We start from the raw sequence: 20,604 nt of genomic DNA on the forward strand, positions 1-20,604 counted from the left end.
ATTTGTTCCAACATTGGCATCTCCACATCAGAAATTGCTTTAACAGACTGTTGTCAGTGCAGGCTCAATGGGCTTTCTGCACTGTAGGGATTCTATGATTTGAACAATTAGGATTGGGTGACAATTTTTCTCCGTCAATTAGAATCCTTTGCCATTGTCAAACTTTAGAACGATCAATTGCAATGCACCATTCATTGCAAATTGATACAAGTTTAGCCAATTGTTTACAAGGTATCTATCCTTTTTCATGGTCCACTTAAGATTCTGGTTCTTCTCTCTCATCTGGAGAGGAATGAATGCCGTTGGATAGAATTTTGACTGCTGACTCAACGCTCCAGGGTCTACTATTGAAGGATTTTAGAAGGAGGAACTTATGTACATAACCTTCAATCTAAATAAACAAGTTTAGAGCATCTCCCAGATGAGATGCATTTGTGCATGAAGGGGATGGCGGGGGGGGGGGGGCCTGGGGCAGGAGGAAAGAAGAGAACAGGTTTCAACATGCTATGACACTGTCAGGAAATATTACCCAACTGGGACCCCTATCTGTGCCAAGGGGGCTGCACGTGAAACAGAACTTCCCAGCGTTACCACAAACTGTATACACACACACTATGCTGATCTGTCAGTTTCATGTTTTAACATTGTCCAAGAATTATTCAACTCAGCCAATGGAATGGATAAAGTTAGATGAGATGAACATAAATATGACACGTGCACACACACGTGCAGAACAGGTGACTCTCACCCGAAAATCTGGGCAAATAAAACCCAGGGTCATTAAGTACATTAATAACTAACCCTAGGCTCTACATTAACCTGCTAGAGTAGTTAATTTCCATACATTAAGAACTGCAAACTGTTCCATGTAACATTATGGTGCAGTGAAGTCAGAGAATAATTAGCACTGATATGTCCATGGTCTAAAGGACAAATATCTAAGCAAACGTTTCTTAATATTGCGATTATTATTCCTGTCTGATCCTCTGAAAACACCATGACCACCACCAATGACAGAGCTGTTGCCATCACCTTCAACCACAAGTCAAAATGCTCCCTTCAGACATTACCCAAGTTCAGATGTACAAATTGAAAACAGAATTTACTGCTGAATGCACCTCACAATTCAAGTGATGAATGATGGAAATGTCTCATGCCCTGTAGTATACTTCACGACAATCCTACCGTTGTGTGCCAGGAAACCTGCTGTCTGACTACCATGGTCGAAACCATCAAAAGGGCAATTTAAAACCACACTTAGAGGATAGCCTGAATTTTCTGATCAGCGTTATTTTAAAACCAACAGAGAATGGATTAAAACTAATGGGATACAGTCTTTTGGAAAATTCATACAGATCAGGAAAGAAGTGATTAAAGAGCGAGGACAACTGAGCAACTCACGATTGTCTATATTCATCCTCAAAAGGGAAGGCTTTTCTATCCACTGTGCTGGCCATAGCATTTTACAATAGTACAGAGTGTAAACCATTAAAGGATACATGTTTCCACTGGGGAAACAAAAGGAAAAGCCTTAAATATTGGGCTATCAGAAATAAATGTTGGATTATCTGAAATAAATATAAAGAAAATATTGGAATTATATAGAAATAGGCAACAAACCAGAATGAGGGCATTTTGATGGGCTATATCTTTGCGAGATATATGACCATCACTTTTTAATTTCCTGCATTTTGTCCTCACACTAAATTAGTACAAAATTCAGAGGGACCTACGAATGCCAAATGATTGATTGATTTATGAGTTCCATTACTCAGTTTTTATATTCTCGCTACTGTGGAAACACAATTACATTTTAATTGGAGATAAAAGAAAACACACACACAAGACTAAGTGTGTTACTCCTTCACCAACATTCTTTGGTGTCGTATAAGCAGTAATCCATTTGTCAAACAAATAGTAGTTTGTTACATCATAGTCATGTGCCATTATAGGCTAGTTCAAAGTTAATGAAAGGCACAACTTATGTGGACTGACAAAACCATGCCAGTAACGTGACCTGGTCAAATTCCAAAAAAACCAACTGATCCACAGCACTAAGGTACAATGTTGAAAAGTTTTCTTTGAGTAAGGTGTGTGCTTTTAAGCTCCATGTGTGAATCAGCATTTGGAAGCAGTTTTAAAATCAAGCTTCTGTTTTAAAGGCTTGTTTTGGAAACTCACCTCACCGTAGGTTACGCAAAGAAATATTTTGCTGCTGATTTTGGCGGTTCTTGAATAGTTCTGACAGACAAAATAAAAAGTGTCAATTTCTGCAACCGCATCCTGCAGCAGCAGTGGGAGCAGCAGCTTATGTAATAGCACAACACTGGCACCAACATATCTGTATTGGTGACCTGCCTCAACGGCGGCAGACAGGGAGAGAGAGTTCACTGGGATTGAGAAGTTTGGTTTCTAGCAAGGGTGAAGTCACATTTGAGAAAGTTGTCTTTGTTTTATTTCAACTTGCACTTATTCTTACCCACATTCCATAGTGGAACTGAAACTATGACTTCCTCGAGTGCTTTCAGCCAAGAAGTATGGAGTGCTGCCAATTTCACTTGTGCACCACACACTTTTCCTCTCATCGTAAATTGAATTACATACAGAGAAACTGGCAGGGGAGAGGTTTATCCAGAACATTGTTTGAAGTTTATTTATTATTGTCATAAGTAGGCTGATATTAACACAGTAATGAAGTTACTATGAAAATTGTTAAGCTTAGGGTTCTTTTTCAGCCTGTCCTTTTGAAATGAAGCATATTTAGGTTACTTCTATTATATCCTCTACAGCCAGTGTTGCTAAAGCACAGCTCTCCCCTACAATCTTCCTTACTTTTAAGTGGCTCACAGGCTGAATACGTGATCTGTGCTGAGCTCTAGGGTCTGTAGGGGTACTCTAACTTTCCTTAACCATAATCTGGTGGGATGGGGAAAGAAAAATCATAGAGGTTTTTGCTGTTGATTACACTGCTAGAGTGTGCAAACGTACCACAATCAGGTGAAGACAGTTTTGAGTTTAGCACTGTTTGCTTTCCAGTCAATCAGGGTGTAGCTTTCAGTGCCCAGGATTATATATGAACAATGGATAAACAGCTGGAGGGCAATAAATAGGAAGATGATCCTGCATGAACAGGGAGATGCATCTTCAGAAACAGGGAGACCATAATTTAAAGGAAAAAGAGCCACAGGGTGAGTTCTGCAGGGAAGTGAAAACTTTGCCCATGTCATTACAACCATATGTTCAAAAACTTCCTCAGCAAAGCTGTTGGATGGAGCACTGTGACAAAAAAAAACAGGAATTTTATTTCAGGTTTAAACGAAGGTTGAAGCTATTGATGACTACACACATGCACACTTTTAGAATGGGAGAGCTCCGGTTTGGTTAAAATGTAGAAGTCCAGACTCTGTGGCTTAATAAATTCAGAGAGGAAAGGAACCAGGAAGCATCTCATTCCCCGGTCTGTGCTGCTATTTGATTTCAATCAGGAAAACAGGAATTACAATTGGCTCAGTGGCTTTTGGTTAGGGAAGGTGATACCTGACATACAGCCCTACAGGCAGCCAGGGGGCACTGTTGACTGTCCTATACATGGCCATGGGTAATTATTGTTGACAACAGATAATTACTGCCCCTGCCCTGAAGGTGGTGAAGTACAGCTGTATAATGACTCCACTCTATACAAACCTGTAATGTTCATGGCTCTGTCTCATTCAAAGGTAATAAATTAACCAATGGAGACATTGGTGAAGTTTGACCAGATCTAAAGCAAAGACACAGACCATTATCAAAAGCCACAGATCCAACGGACAGTACAAACCACTGGTTTTACATCAAAGTGTGAAACAAACAGGTTACTCACCTATGTCCTCATCTGCATCCTGGTAGACTGAGAGATCCTGCTTCTGGTAGGCCTGCAATTCTTGCTTCTGGTTCATAAGTAGCTCCTGTTTAATGAGCAAATCTGGCTTCTGGTTCCCCCAATCTTCCAACTGAGTTGGCTGCACTTCCCGGCTGTCATCCAGGTTAATAGTGTCTGATTTTGTGTCCTGGTACAGTCCGCTGCTGTCAATCAGAACTGGCTGATAGGCGTGCGGTTCCCACACGACAGGCACCCGCCCGAAGACCTGCTCCAGCTGCTGAAACGTGTAGTTACAGGTTCTCTTACCTCGACCTCGTTCCTTTACCCTACTATAACACCTCTTTAGAGTCTGTGTGGGAAAAGAAACAAGTCAGATCTCAAACGCAGTTCATAAACATCCATGCCGAAGTCAAAATGCATCACCCCAACTCATTCTCTCTTAGGAGGCCAGAACTATGGTACTCCTGAACTCCCTCAGCCTTGCTGTCCAGCTGCAGAGATTTATAAACCCAAATTCTGTACTTCCTAATCACTAATTCTTATTTGATCTGGCCTTTTCTCCACTTAGTGCTACCCTGCTTTACATGCCTCGGTTTTATCTTCAATTTATTTGGCAAAAAGTGGGTTTACTCAATTTTTAATTACTCTACACATGTAAAGATAAAATAGGAAAGGAAAAGATGGCATTCTCTCTTGCAATAGCAAATTCATCACACTTTAGTGACAGAGATGCCTTCCACAATACCGAAAGAGTGCTAAGCAACTAGTTTTGTTAGCACCACACATAACCACTTTCTACATGGAACACAGCTGTACTTCTTTCCATGAAAGAGTCAACAGCAAATTACAATAAAATACTCTAATTTCTTACTCCGTGTCAGATACAATCCGATACTAAATATTCCACCAGGATTCTGATGCACTGATTTGAACCCCTAGGTTTTAAGAGCAAAAGCTTTGTTTGAGACAGCACATAACAATGTTGAGAGTAGTGAATCTTGCACAAGGTCATGGAAATCATTTGAAGTTCCGAGCATACTTGGAGCAATTTCCCATTAAAACAACTTTCACCCAAAAATATAAACTTTATTTTGTCTGGGGAATATGGATAACACTGGTATGGCTGCTTTTTTTGATCCGAGTCTAAATGGACCAAATAGCTGGTTAATAGGCCTTCTTGAACCACTGTGGTATCTGTGCACCCAGCATCATACTAGGCAGAGAATTTGAGGAATTTCACTCTGTAATAATGAAATAAGAGTGACTGATATCAGGAGGGTGTGACCTGGAGGACTATTTTGGAGACCAGAAATGGAACATGATACTGCACTTTGAGCTGTGGAAAACAGAGCCATTCCCTATACAGGGAAAGACAGGAAATATGGCGAATGCTACCAGCTCCATCAGCATCTCTGAAGAGAAAAGAGCAGGTAATGTTTCAGGTACAGTTCTACTTGAAACAGCCCCCTTACCAATGGTCTACACAGAAAACATTAACCCAACTTCTCTCCTGGCAAAGGTCGAGTAATCTGAAGTATACTCTAGCGTATGACACACACACACACTGGATACCAGACAAGTAGTGATGGAGTCTGGTATAAATTAAGTGGTGTAACTGTCAATAAGCAATGTCATCTACAGTATGTTATTCACACAACAGAGGTGTACAGCTCAGATTCAAAAATAAATTGACCATCTAGCAATGAAATGCTGGTCTAACACATCCCGGCCATGGATGACTGTCCGTGTGAAGTTTGCACATTCTTCCACTGTCTGAGTAGGTTTCCTCCGGGTGCTCTGGTTTCCTCCCACAGTCCAAAGATCTGCAGGTTAGGTTGATTGGCCATGCTAAATTACCCCTAGTGTCAGAGGGTAAATGTGACGGCTAATGGGAATAGGGCCTGGGTGGGATTGTGGCCGCTGCAGACTCAGTGGATTGAATGGCCTTCTTCTGCACTGTAGGGATTTGATTAAAAAAAATCATTGTAATATCCAGTAACGTTACAGCAATATCATTGTAGTGTTAATATTGTAATCAAATGGTTCATATGTTGGTTACGACAATGTATAATTGGGAAATGAAATTAAAACCTAGAGATACTTCAAATTCTTGCACGTCTCTAGTTATGCGGCATAATGAGATTGCCTTTTTTAAACTCACAGCTGTTTTGATACTTTCTTAAAGACGCAACACGTTAAATTTGAAATTGTTAGCGATGAAACAAATACTGATGACTCTGCCAAAATCTGTTGTGTGTATGTAATTTTTAAAATGATTATTTCACAGGCAGTTGCACCTCTGCTCCATTTTGGAGTTGCAAGTTTTGCATATAATTTCATAGAACATTCCATTCCAGCCCATCAAAAAAAAGCCAAATTTCTGAAGCAACACATAATATTGATGAGAAATATGACATACTCCATGTCATGTATGCCAATGGCTAGGCAAGATTGATTGGGATTAGGCGATTCCTCAACACACAGGAAAATTAGGATTTGACTTTGAAGTAAAAGGACATGTACTGGTCCAGAGTCTCACTTTTTGAGCCCCCACCCAGGAACAACATTCCAAAGATAACTGTAATGTAATTACCCTTTCTTATTCTGCCCAAGATCACCTCAGCACAAAGCAGGGTTCAACCCTGGGCCTTTAAGCCAACAAAATGCCCGAACCATTGGGTAGACTTTTTCACCACTTATTAATTTTACCATCATCCCTTTGTATGGGTTGATAAGATACATCTGTCTTTTGTATTTTTCTACGCTGTTTTCAAATTCAAACAGTCATTTTTCTTAACAAAAAGAAGAGGATTTCCTTTCATAATCCAGTGATCTGAAACCTAAACCATATAAAAGGGAAGGACTTGACTCCAAATGGTGACTGCAGCTTCCTTTCACGTGCCCCATAGCACAGCAAACCAGTCCCTAAATGGATAAGAGGGAGCAAACAAAATGAAATGTGCTCCAGTTTATTTTGTCACCGGGATTTGTTTTCTGATTTACCAACTGAGGATGTGAGAGAGACACCGTGTGTTTCATGGTGCTAGTGCAAGTGGGATTGACTATGCTGGTGAGGTGGAGGGCATTATAAACGTGCTATTCTGATAAACAGTCACTGACGTGAAACATTGGCCGCGATTCTGCCATTGCGACCTGCAACTTTTCTGTCAGGTTGCTATGGGAGAGGCACATCACCGGCCTTATTCCAGGATTTGCATGTGTCAGGAACACGTGCACCTCGCAGAGCCAGTGAAGAGTCGCCAGTCAGACCACGCTGAGTCAGGTAAGTGATTTAAATGTTTTATTAATATGTTTATTAGTTCATTATCAGGGCCTGAAAAGTCCCGATTGAATCTCCCACCCCACCAGGAGTACTTCATTTCACTGGGGTTCAGAGTAGCTCTCCATGTTCACTGGAACTAGCGATAGACCCTGCCTGAATGACTGGTGGGGAGGGGAAAACAGGAGTTACCCAGGTGGTCGGGCAGCAGGGGTTTGTGCCCCCCTAAGCACTGGCAGGGTGGCAGTGCTAGCCTGTGCTCCCTGGCAATGCCCAAGGGCCAAAGTGACCCTGCCAGTGGGGTACCTTGGCACTGCTCAATTTTTTTTGGGGGGGGGGGGGTGAGAGGAGGGGGAGAGAGAGAGAGAGAGAGAGAAAGAGAGAGATATGGAGGGACAGTACTGCGGGGATCTCAAGCTGGCCAGCAAACGAGGAGTCTGACAGATCGGGACCACTGCGCATGCGCAGAGTTCCAGAACTGTCAAACTCCGGTGCAAATATGCCCTGCCCCCTGGGTTTTTAATGACATTCATGACTGGGATCTCTGCAGAGATTCAGCTGAGAAGCTGAACTGATAAAACAGTCGCAATTTAGCAGTTTTCCTGCCAATTCAGCACTTTTGGGAGACTCGCGCCATTAACTCTGCTCCTCTCCAGATGCTGCCCGACCTACTGAATATTTCCAGGTTATTTTCTAATTCAGGGTATTACTTACTGGTTTACAAGCAGAGTACTGGTTACTGTATGAGTCTCTTTACTGGTTTAGGTGATTATTGAAGTACAAAGTCACTGATTTAAAGTAAAGTAAAGTTTATTAATCACAGGTAAGGTTTACATTAACACTGCAAAGAAGTTACTGTGAAATTCCCCTAATTGCCACATTCCGACACCTGTTCGGGTCAACACATCCAAACAGCACATCTTTTAGACTTTGGGAGGAAACCGGAGCACCCAGAGGAAATGGTTTGCAGTGACGGGGGTTCTGTCTTTCAATCAAGCAAGGCTGTATTGGCCTGCTCAGGCGAATGCAATGAGGGGATCGAGAACAAGGAGACGTGGTCTTAGAAATGAGGTAAGCCATTTTAGACCGGGATAATGCAGAATTTATTTAATCAGAGGATGATGAACCTTTGGAATTCTCTATCCAAGGGGACTGTGGAGGCTTGGTCATTTGAGTTTGTTTGAAGCAGATGTTAATAATTTCTAGATATTAATGACATCTGGGATATTGTGGGGAGGTGGTTGATGTGGAAGATCAGCCACAATCTAGTTCTAATTGAATGGCAGAGCAGGTTCAAGGGGCTATTCCAAAAATATCTCTCAACACCGTAAAAACAGCAGAAAACATTACTTTTTCATTAATGGAACATTGCTTTGTGAAAATTGGTTATTGCGTCAACCCACAGAACAGCCACTGTACTCCAAAAGAGCGGTCAATTGCCTGTAAATTGCCTTCAGCCATGACAAGATACGTTATGAATACAACTTTTCATTTCTTGAAGTTAGAGGTGAAAGCCACTGGTATCAGAAAGGTTGCTACTTGAGGGTCACTGTATGCTATTGTCCCGATGTGGAGATGCCGGTGTTGGACTGGGGTAAACACAGTAAGAAGTCTCACAACATTAGGTTAAAGTCCAACAGGTTTATTTGGTAGCAAAAGCCACTAACTTTCGGAGCGCTGCTCCTTCATCAGGTAAGTGGGAGTTCTGTTCAACAAAAGGGCATATAAAAGACACAAACTCAATTTACAAAATAACAGCTGGAATGTGAGTCTTTACAGGTAATCAAGTCTTAAAGGTACAAACAATGTGAGTGGGGGGAGGGTTAAATACAGGTTAAAGAGACGTGTATCGTCTCCAGCCAGGACAGTTAGTGAGATTTTGCAAGCCCAGGCAAGTCGCAGGGGTTACAGGTAGTATGACATGAACCCAAGATCCCAGTTGAGGCCGTCCTCACGTGTGTGAAACTTGGAGATCAGTCTCTGCTCAGACTCTGCGTTGTTGTGAAGGCTGCCTTGGTGTTCAGCAGTCATGGGCATTCAGCCTATGACTTTCGGGTAAGCATTCTCCAAGGTGGCCTTCATGACACAGGACAACGCAGAGTCACTGAGCAGAGACTGATATAGCCAAGTTCCACACACGAGGACGGCCTCAACTGGGATCGTGGGTTCACGTCACACTATCTGTAACCATCATGACTTGCCTGGCTTGCAAAATCTCTAACTGTCTGGCTGGAGACAATATGCATCTCTTTAACCTGTGCTTAACCCTCTCTCCACTCGCACTGTCTTCACCTTTAAGGCTTGATTACCGTAAAGACTTGCATTCCAACCATTACTTTGTTAATTGAGTTTGTGTCTTTATATGCCTTGTTTGTGAACAGAATCCCCACTTACCTGATGAAGGAGCAGTGCTCCGAAAGCTAGTGGCTTTTGCTACCAAATAAATCTGTTGGACTTTAACCTAGTGTTGTGAGACTTCTAACTGTGCTATTGTCCACACATTTTAGGTTAAGAGTTGCTGACGTGCAGAATGCCACACAGGGAGATATAGGACATTTGCTATTAAATTGCAGGATATGAACTACGCCTTACTTGCTCTTACCTAGAGTATACAATTATTAACTGAAGGAGTGATTGCCTCTTGTAACCAGATTGGTGGTCATGGATTTACACTACAAACATCCAAGCCTGTTGTACTAATGAAAATCTGATTGAGATTACCACCTGATTCAGGTGTAGAATTTCATTTATATTTGCGAATGTAGAATTGTTAAATTTGTCACAAAATCAAAACTTCAAAAGAATTAAGGAGTTGAAAGCAGATCCTCCAAAGCATTAACTGTTTATTTCCTTTATATAGATACTGACTGACCTGCTGTGGGTTTCCACTGCCTGTTTTCATTTCTCCTGAAATGTAATCAAGTTCTTGCTTTCTCTGATGACAAATACGACAAAAGACATTTTTAATGTCCTTGAGATGTTTAATATGTTATGCTGATACCAGGATATGAAACTTAAAGAAATTTCCTCACCATAATGATGATCACTAACCGGACCTTGTTATTCCACGCTGAAAAGGACGTAACACTCCTACGGAATATCTTACAGAATTTCTTACAATGACTAATTGATCCATTATGGATTATTCTTAAGATATTTTGTTTAACAATAGTACTAGTATTTGCCAAACTTTTGCACTTCATCTTCATTTAATTAAATATAATTAATTTACTTATGAAAGTATAAGTTACTACTGAGATTAATATCAGCCAAACTAAAAATTAATTATTTGAAAATAACTAAGTTGCATTTATCTGTCCAAGTGTTTCAGGATCAGTGAAGTACCATTGATACGTCATTACTGTTGGAATGCAAGATTTTTACACACAGCAAGGTCCCAGAAACACCAATGAAATAGATGAGTGGACAGTCTATTTTACTAAGTTTGACTGATGGACAAAGCATGAATTCAGAATGGTGCCATCTGCACAAGAGGGCAGACAGGTTCTCTGTTTAATATCCATTCAAAAGATGGCATCTCCGGTGGTGCAAAAATCCATTGGCACTATACAGATGTCAGACTAGATTTTGAGAGAAGTTTCTGGAGTAGGCCTTTAATTAAGCAGTTGGTGTAATAATTACATCTGAAGAACAGTCAGCATGGTAATCATATGTGAAAAACAGAGTACAGCTCGGAAGAAGTCATTCTCAAGCTGTACAATACTTTCACCAGACCACACCTTGAATATTGCAGTCAATTCAAGACACTGAGACATGAGTAATTCTAGTCCTGGATGCAATTCAAAGGCAAGACATAAGGATGATCTTTTGTCAAAATGAATTAAAATGATGGAAGTCTGGAGAAATCCAGTCTTCGTAGCCTTAGAGGAGAACAATGAAACTGAAAATTACTCAAAATTTGGGAATCAGACAAAAGTTCAAGCGTTCAAATTTAGGTGAGATATTAGTAAATGCTTCTTTGAAACATAAATGATCACTACACAGAGTCGATTTTAAGGCAATGGGGGAAATGCCAGTCATTTGAGGGGCAACTGGATGGTCAAGGGATTGTGGGTCTTTTTTGAATGGGTAAAGCATAATAGACTTCCTACACTTATATTGATCTAAGTGTGGTAGCATTGTTTGACTCCTTTTAGCCAGGAAACAGATTACCACAGCAGTAGTATTAATTAATACTCTGGTCCAGCAATTCTACCAGCTATCATTTCCAGCTCAAAGGGAGAATGAATCAGTTGGAACTGTTCATTTTTTTCTCTCTCCTAAATGTGCTATGAATACCCAAGCCGCATCAGTATACAAGATATTAGTTGGGAAGTGTTCTAAGTGTGCAGCCCAAAATTAATTACTAACCAGAGAACATCAAATTAATTACAGGACATTAATTACTGACTATAGGGCATTGGTTAGTAACTAGATTTCAACAACTAACCAGAGAACATCAAATTAGTTGCAGAAAATGAGTTACTGACTGCAGGACGTTAGTTAGTTGTGGAAATCTAGTTACTGACCATAAGATTAAATCAGTTGCAGAAAATTAATTACTGAATGCACGACGTAAGTAGCTTTGTGGAAAACTAGTCACTATTAGTTGCAGAAAATTAGTGATTGGCTGCAAGATATAAGCTGATTGCAGAAAGTTAGTTACAATATTTAGCACAAAGTTATTGACTGCAGAAGATCAGTTAGTTGCAGGATGCTAGTTACTCAACGCAGATCAGTCAGCCCCTTGGAACTGGCATTTGTAATTAAGTTGCAACGTGGTCTTAAGTAGATTCTAGTTACTGCCTGCAAAGCGCCAGTTACAAAGTATTAAATGAGCTGGTTACTAATTACTTTGCTAGTTAAGAGTCTGGGTACCTTGATTCTTTCCTTGCACTGGTTGGCGCTTCTCTCGTAGCCCATTTCCCGCAGGGCCTGCGAGATCCTGTCGAATATGTGCGAGTTGCGCAGGTTGCCCTCCAGCACGTCCTGCAGCCGCTCGTCCCCCCACACGGCGATGAGCGCGTTGGTCTCGGCCGGGGTCCAGGAGATCCCGCGGCAGGCGGCCGGCCGGCTGGGGCTAGGCGCCGGGTTGTCGGTCGCGCCGCCCGTCCAGCTGGGGGTGGGCGGCTCGGCAGACGAGTCACCCGCCACCTCGGCCCAGGCGGGGGCCGCGATCTCTAGGGGGGCCTCGGCCTCGGCCGCCGCCGCGCTGGTCCAGCTCCGGCTCGGGGAGTCCGCTGCGCTGGGCGCCGCCATCGTCCACCGTCCACATCCGGGCTCCGGCCCGGGGGCTTGTGGGATACAGCGGGGCAACCCCTCCCGCCACACACACTGGAAGGGGGGCACCTGCCACCCTGAATACAGATCCGGGGAGGGTGGGGGAAAAGAGGGAGCTGGATGATCAGACCCAGGCACACCAATCACTTCAACAACACCACATCGACAGAGGTGAAGGGGTTAATAGGAATGGACAGAGGGGCGCGTTCCATGAGGAGGGCTGCTGCCCCGCACTAAGATGGCTGCCGGCCCCCGCCCCGGGGGATTGTGGGCGGCGCCCCGCTACAAAATGGCGGTGGCTTCAACTGGCGGCGGGAAATCTGCTGATTAAAACACACAACCCCATCTGACTAAGTGGGGGAAAAAAAAATACCCCTCGCAACCGGCAGTGTCGGCCGCCTGTCGACGTTTACAAAGCGCCGATGACGGGGTCGGGTTCGGACGCGGCTCGAGCACAGGGGCCGCCAGTGAGCTCGAGCCGCGCTCGGAGGCGGCCGCCGGTGTACTTTTATTCAATCGAGTGCTTGACCGCGCGCACGAAAGGCAGGCAAATAATAATATGTCTTTCAAATATAGATCATAAATCTTATGTATGGGTGGGTGGGATTGTGAGATGATGGAGAGTGTTGCGACCAGCTAGTGCTGGCCTGGCGGGCTGGGCTGAGGGAGGCCGAGCCGCTGCCCCCCACAAAGATGGAGGCCGCGGCCAAAGTGATTTCTCCCCCCACGTTTGGTGGTTTCGGAAAAGGCAGCCGGGCGGTTCCTGCCGTGCTCGAGCCCCTTCCCGAACTGACCCTTGACGAGGAATTAATACCTCATAAAGCTCCGACTTCACCCACACCACCCTCCTCCCTCCCCGATCACACTCCAAGCTGATGTGAAAAGACCAAAGTACGTACTTTAGATTAAATGATAGCAGGTCAGAGGGGAAGGCAGGATGGCGCCCCCTTCAAAGATGGCGCCGCTGGCTGCAGCCCGCTGCATTGTGGGGCAGCCAGGCGCAAGATGGAGGCTGTGACCTCCCCTCACAAAGATGGCGCCCACTTGCTTATACTTTTATTTTTTGTTTTACGAAAAAGTACTTACTCCTGTTTGTATCTGCACAGGAGCTCGCTCTTGATTATTCTATATGTCTGAAATCAGTTTAGAAACACTTCTAAAAACGTATCTTGTGACATTTATCGCCAAAGTTTCCTCTGCGAGATGGGATGGTGCCCCGCACAAAGATGGAGATAATACTGTGTACCTGGAGGGCTCATGGGATGAAGAGGGGACTTTCTCACCACCTGCTTCAGCAACTCTTATCCAGAATCATATAGAGGAGCCTGCCACTACTAATATTACACGGCAAAGGCCCCATATACATTTTAAACCAGGATTTTTAAAAGTCCATTAAGTTGTCATCCTCCAATTTCGTTGAAGTAACCTTCCAGCTCTTTAAATAAATTTGTTGGAAGTCTACTTTCTTCTATTTGGTCCTGCACCTATGAATATAATTCAATACAAGCCTTAATCACTACTTTAGGATAGACTGTGATCTGATTTTTTTCCCCCCAAGAGTCAGTTGCTCCTTCAGAATGCTAGCACAAACAATGAGTAGTTTTAGTATCTACCACAAGGGAAACATCTGCTCTCAAGCCCCCCCAAGATCGGATAGGCTTCAACAAGTTCACAGCTCGGTCCTCTAACCGAAAGAGAAAATGCTGGAAAATCTCAGCAGGTCATCTAAGCTGACTCTGGACTCAAAATGTTAGCCCTTTTCTCTCCTTACAGATGCTGCCAGACCTGCTGAGATTTTCCAGCATTTTCTTTTTTGGTTTCAGATTCCAGTGTCTGCAGTAATTTGCTTTTTTCTCTAACCTCAAGCCCAACCTGTCCAACTTTTTCTCATAAGATAAACCTCCCACTCCATCTCAGCTGTCAGTTGACTGAGCCTTCTGTTTCTAATGTGTTTTCGTTAAGTTTTGAATTTGGAGACATGATCAAAATCTGAACTTGAGTTTTGATTAAGTCCAGAGATAACATAAGATGTGAATTCTGCAAATGCTTTTGTATTGGTCCATCCATTGTCCTTCAGTTGGAAACTTTCCAGAGATTCAAGGTACTTTTGAGTCTGTGCAGAAATTGCAAAAGTCAACTGATCCTTGGCAGCCATCTTAACTACTTTTTAATGTCCATTTTCATAAGGGACAGCAATTCTAGAAAATTCTGTACTGAATATTGTCCATGTTCAAAGTTACAAATGTGACATGCCTTTCTTGGGCGTGACACTCGTGAATAATCTGATCATAAGAGCCTGGGCAGAATAGGCATTCTCTCATAATAGCCAGATTTGGCAGCATGCCACATGCTACCACCACTCTCTATTTGCATTCAGCTCAGTACTGGAGGATTCCTTAGCATTTAGAGAATGGAAGCACTGCTTGAGGATGCTGATCATAATCTATGATGTTTATTGCACCAACATAGCTCTTATTTATGGCCATTGTGTATGAGTGCATGCTTTCTGGACAGGAGTCATGAGCCATGTCATGAGGTGTCACCTTGTAGCAATTCCTTAAACATGGAATTATGAGTCAAGTACTGGCACAGCAGATAACAGTGAAATAAAGGGATCATGAGCACTGTCAGGATAATGAGAAGGGACTTAATTGAAACTTACAGAATAGTCGACGTGGAGAGGATGTTTCCACTTGTAGGAAAAAACTGGAACCAGTGGACACGTCCTCAGGCTAAAAGGATGATCGTTTAAAACAGAGATGAGGAGGTATTTCTGTGGAACTCTTTGCCGCAACAGGATGTGGAGGCCAGATCATTGAGTGTCTTTAAAATAGAGATATAGGCTTTTGACAAATAAGGAAATCGGGGTAATGGGGAAAAGGCAGGAGAATGGGGATGAGAAAAATGTCAGCCATGATTGAATGATGGAGCAGAATCGATGGGCCAAGTGGCCTAATTATGCTCCTATGTATTATGGTCTTATAATAGGCATTCACCTGTGCATTGCCTGAGGTCACACTGCAGCTACACATGGAGTGGAATCCCCCTCAGTTCTTAGAAAATGGCAGGCTTCATGTGAGGCACATGCATCGTCATATCTGCATCAAGAGCACCCTTCACCGTGGGGAAGCCTGTAATCTTTGCACACTCTCCTGCTTAATTTATCTGTTTGATTCTGGCAAGAGTGAATAAGATGCATAAAGAGCATCAGTGACCTCTTTTATGCAGAATTGTACTGCAAAATATGAGATGTTGCCAATATTTCTAGCAGTATCCAAGAAGGAACTGGATCCATAAAAATTAAGCACCATGCTTACCTCGATAGCCAAAAGCAATGTGATCCTCTCCCTGCTTTGAGGCTTTGATCATGGCTACACCAATGGCAAATTTCAGTGAGAAAACATTTTACGTTTAGATGTTAGGAGCATCAAAATCCATGACGAAGCCTTGGATAATGTGGCCCAATTTCCATACCCTGGGAGTCTACTGTCAACAAGGGCAGAAATCCCTGCTGTTGAGATATGAGAATTGCTCTATGAGGATTCTCAGTGAATACAGCTGTAGCTGAGAGTCCACCTCCATCTTCCAGCAGCTCGTCCTCTGCACAGCCTCTCTTCATTCTCCCACTTCGACTCAGTTCCCAGAGGAAGGAAGCCTTGTCTAGAAGCAACTTGTTTCTGCGCAAGCTTTTAAGTCAATAAAAAAAAGTAATTTAGTGCAAGACCAACTACTCCTTGCAATGATAGAAATGCTCCAAAAATCTTTCTCTCAGGTAGTCCCACAAGGTCAAGGATGATTTCCTCCCACACTAAAAATGAATTTTCAGGTGGCTAAGGAATTTAATATGTGCCTTACAGTCTCTGTTGGGGCAGATGGTGGTTGGAGGAGTGGGTGGGTGGGGTGCCCAGACTGCCATTTGTTCTTTTAGCTGTTGACTCTTGGCTGCAGCTTGTTGTCAGTGAAGAAGCTTGGAAGTGTTCAACACCTTCCTGGATGGTTTCTCTCCACTTCAGGCGGTCTTTGGCCAGGGATTTCCAGGTGTCAGCAGGGATCACGCACAATTTCAAGGAGGCTTTGAGGATGTCCTTGAAACATTTCTTCTGCCCTCCTGGCTTTTGCTTGCCATGTTAAAGCTGTTTAAGGAGTCTCGTGTAAGACATGTGGACGATGAGGTCTGCCCAGTGGAGCTAATTGAAGATGCTGGGAATGTTGGCCTGAATGAAAATGCCGACATTAGTGTGCTTATGCTGCCAACGGATTCACAGGATCTTGCAGCGGCAATGCTGGTGGTACTTCCTCAGAGTTCTGAGGTGTCTGCTGTAAGTAGTCCACACGTCTGAGCCATAGAGGAGGACAGATGCCAGGGCTGAGGTCCTAGTTTTCAACACCTTCTTCCTCAGCCGACTGAAGGTTGCACTGGCACACTGAAGGTGGTGCTGAATCTCACTGTCGATATCTGTCCTTGTTGACACTAAGCTCCCAAGGTATGGAAAGTGATTAACATTGTCCAAGTCCTAATGTGGATTTTGATAACTGAGAAGCAGGGGAGTGCTGTGTGATGGGAGCAGGTTGGTCTAAAACGTTTGTGTTACTGATATTAGTGTAAGGCCCAATTCCCTTAAGGGTTTTGATGGTGGCTTTGAGCTCGGCCTCTTAGTATGTGCAGACGGAAGCATTATCTGCATACTGTAGTTATGCATAGAAATGCCCAGCAGCAAGAAGAAATAATCCAGCAGCCAGCCTTTAAGTAGTTAAAGATCCTTTGAATCTAATACTGGTAGCGGGTCCTTCCTGCCGCTTAATGTCATGTTTAGCTGTATGAGGTTAAGAGAGGCTACTGCATAGCATTTCAGAAATGACAGCGTTAGCTTTAAGTCAGCATAGTACACTGATTAACATCAAGCTCAATTTGCACTGCTTCTGGCAATATTCATTAGGCACACACACATATACCATCTTTATCAAGGTGGGGTCCAGTATCTTTTCTGTTATTGCATATCTCTATCACCATTTTCAAGCATAAGGAAGCGCAGAAAACAAGCACTTCAGAGCCTAATTTCTACCCATGAACATCCACACAGTTTATAAATTCCAGTTCTGTTTCTTGTCTGTTTTCATGTTTGTGTTAAACTCTGTCTTCAAGTAAAACATCCAATGTTGCAATCTCACCAAGCCCTCCTCCAATTTTGCCTCTGTCATTGAGTCAACTCCATGGCATGGGGGGGCAAGAACAGAACCTCCTCCTCCAGTGGCACGCGGATTGCCAAATTATGCGCACGACATTCAGTCCTGTTTCTCTCCCAGACATTGTGGAGCCTGATTCTCTCGAAATGAGGTGTGACATTGCTCTGACATTTATTCTCAGATACATTACCACTTACAAGCTCTGTGAGGAATGTATAGTCTTCAAAATGATGGTTGTGATGCATTGGGTGGGACAAATGAGGCAAGGGAATACATGATGAACGGTAGGACCTAGAAGCACTGATGATCAGTGGGACCTTGGTGTGCATGTCCTTTCAGGCAGCAGGGCAGGTGAATAAAGTGTTTAAGAAAGCATATGGCATACTTGCCTTTATTAGCCAAGGCATAGAGTTTAAGAGCAGACAGATTATGTTGTAACCAGATTAAATGTTGGTTTGGCCAAAGCTATTGCGTGCATTTCTGGAATCCACACTATAAGAGGGATGTGATAGCACGAGAAAGGGTGCGGAGGGGATTTCCCAAAGTTGTGCAAATCTGTGTGTTTTAACCTCTAATAGCGAACAAAGTCATCTTTAAATATTTAAACACAATTTTCTTTATTTAGTAGTTTTTGTAACTATTTAGAAAATAGTTATTACTTGCAATATGTAGGTAGCACTGTGGTTAGCACTGCTGCTTCACAGTGCCAGGGACCCGGTTCGATCCCCAGCTTGGGTCACTGTCTGTGTGGAGTTTGCACGTTCTCCCCATGTCTGCATGGGTTTCCTCCGGGTGCTCCAATTTCCTTCCACATTCTGAAAGACGTGCTGGTTAGGTGCATTGACCTGAACAGGTTGCCAGACCGTGGCGACTAAGGGAATTTCATAGTAATTTCATTGCAGTGTTAATGTAAGCCTTACTTGTGACTAATAAATAAACTTTACTTCACTTTTTATTAAATACTCACCATTCATTTCCTAAAGCTGATTTTGATATGATTTATTATTGACACATGTACTCGTATAAAGTGAAAAGTATTGTTTCTTACGCGCTGTACAGACAAATCATACCGTTCATACAGATGGAAACGAGACAGTGCAGAATGTAATGTTACAGTTATAGCTGGGGTGTAGAGAAAGATCAACTTAATGCAGCAAATCTGTAAGAGATTGAGTTAGAGCATTGTTAGAGAGTTTAAAAGAGTTAGAATGAAGTTTTAGAAGTGTAGAACGAGAGTAAAATACAAATTAGGGTAAAAGATAAAATTAGAAGGTTTGCTGGGCACTGCTTGTAAGAAGTCACCTCGCTCTGTCGTCATCTTGGAAAAAGGGAATTTCCACTTGCATATGAAACCTGGCCAGGGTTTTGTCACATGAATATCAGTCTTTCTCTTCCAGAGGTTGTCGTCTTCTGTGAATGTCGGTCCTGTGATTTCTCTGAACACAGGCTTTTTGTGTTAGCATTCTGATACCCCAAAAGTTCCTTGGCAGCTGGCCGATGAATTAAATCAGAAACCTAATTGTATTGTTCGAATAGGCCTATCAGATACAGCCAGCACTGATAGGATGGGGACCCTCCAGATCCCATCATGTTTAGGCCTAACTACACATAGCCCACGTTCCAATGTCCACATGAGGAAACACTGGCTCTGAAGGGTCTGTAGCTAACTCTTCACCTCTGTTTGGGAACAAGCTGTAACATGGTTTAGTATCTTGTGTGCTTTGATAAGTCTGAGGCCAGTTTGGCCACAAGAAATCCCAGCATACTTAAAAAAACAACTTTGGCCAAAAATCAGCTATTATTGATTGAAGATCTTTCAGCATATTAAAAGTTAAATCTGCAGGTCATTCGGCCACACCAGGATGTTGCCTGGGCTGCAGAGTTTTAGTTATGAAGACAGATTGGTAGACTGGGGTTGATTTCCTTGGAGCAGAGGAGACTGAGAGAGGACATGATTGAACTGTATAAAATTATGAGGTGGAGATGCTGGCGTTGGACTGGGGTAAGCACAATAAGATGTCTCATAACATCAGGTTAAAGCCTAACAGGTTTATTTGATAGCTCAAGCCACTAGCTTTCAGAGCACTGCACCTTCATCAGGTGAGTGGGAGTTCTGTTCACAAACAGGGCATATAAAGACACCAACTCAATTTACAAAATAATGGTTGGAATGTGAGTCTTTACAGGTAATCAAGTCTTAAAGGTACAGAAAATGTGAGTGGAGAGAGGGTTAAGCACAGGTTAAAGAGACGTTTATTGTCTCCAGCCAGGACAGTTAGTGAAATTTTGCAAGCCCAGGCAAGTTATGGGGGTTACAGTTAGTGTGACATGAACCCAAGATCCCGGCTGAGGTCCTCATGTGTGCGGAACTTGGCTATCGGTTTCTGCTCGGCGATTCTGCATTGTTGTGTGTCGTGAGGCCATCTTGGAGAACAACTTACCTGAAGATCAGAGGTGAATGCCCGTGACAAAATTATGAGGGACATAGATAAAGTAGACAGGAACAAACATTTTCCCTTAGTGGAGTGACCAATGACTAGGGGGCATAGTTTTAAGGTAGGGAGCAGGAGATTTAGAGGGGATGTGATGAAAATCTTTTTCACTCAAAAGGTAGTCAAAGTCTGGCATCTGCACCAAGTGCTGGAAAATAGGATTCAAATAGTTAAGTGATTTGTCTTTGATGACACAGACATGACAGCACTGAGGAAATATTAAGGCCACAAGCAGTGACACTGATGCATAATGCTGCCTCTGACCTCAGAGATAAACTTAAGGCTTGAGCATTTTCAAGCCTTCCATGTACCTTCCCTTACTTACCCTTCCTTGCAGATCGGAGAAAGTTATTTAGCCTCTTCCTGCATCACCTACAGTTTTATTGATTCAGGGAGGTCTACTCTCCCATCAGCTGGCATCAGGACCTCGTGCCTTATGGTCATAATCTGCAGGAGAGTGTGAAGGCAGTCATCGAAACACTGGTTTGGGATCTTCTTCCCTGCCTCTC

At 43.0% G+C, this 20,604-nt stretch overlaps 1 protein-coding gene across 3 annotated transcripts in view; it reads right to left on the reverse strand.

Annotated features, from left to right (window-relative positions):
* Positions 1 to 12,480, reverse strand: part of msantd2 (Myb/SANT DNA binding domain containing 2) — a 33,288-nt gene extending 20,808 nt beyond the window's left edge. Inside the window, exons 1-3 of one of the 3 annotated variants that reach the window (XM_080214603.1) lie at positions 12,018 to 12,480; positions 10,012 to 10,074; positions 3,860 to 4,208 (exon numbers count right to left, since the gene is read on the reverse strand). In XM_080214603.1, coding sequence (XP_080070729.1) covers positions 3,860 to 4,208; positions 10,012 to 10,074; positions 12,018 to 12,398 — 793 coding nt within the window. In that variant the 5' untranslated portion in view covers positions 12,399 to 12,480. The remainder of the gene's footprint in view (positions 1 to 3,859; positions 4,209 to 10,011; positions 10,075 to 12,017) is intronic. The other 2 variants (XM_080214602.1, XM_080214604.1) reach the window with 2 other exon arrangements.
* Positions 12,481 to 20,604: the final 8,124 nt, after the last annotated feature.

The sequence above is a fragment of the Carcharhinus amblyrhynchos genome, chromosome 29 (genome assembly GCF_965287045.1).
Source record: "Carcharhinus amblyrhynchos chromosome 29, sCarAmb.v2.hapA, whole genome shotgun sequence".
In the NCBI taxonomy this organism is placed as follows: Eukaryota; Metazoa; Chordata; class Chondrichthyes; order Carcharhiniformes; family Carcharhinidae; genus Carcharhinus; species Carcharhinus amblyrhynchos.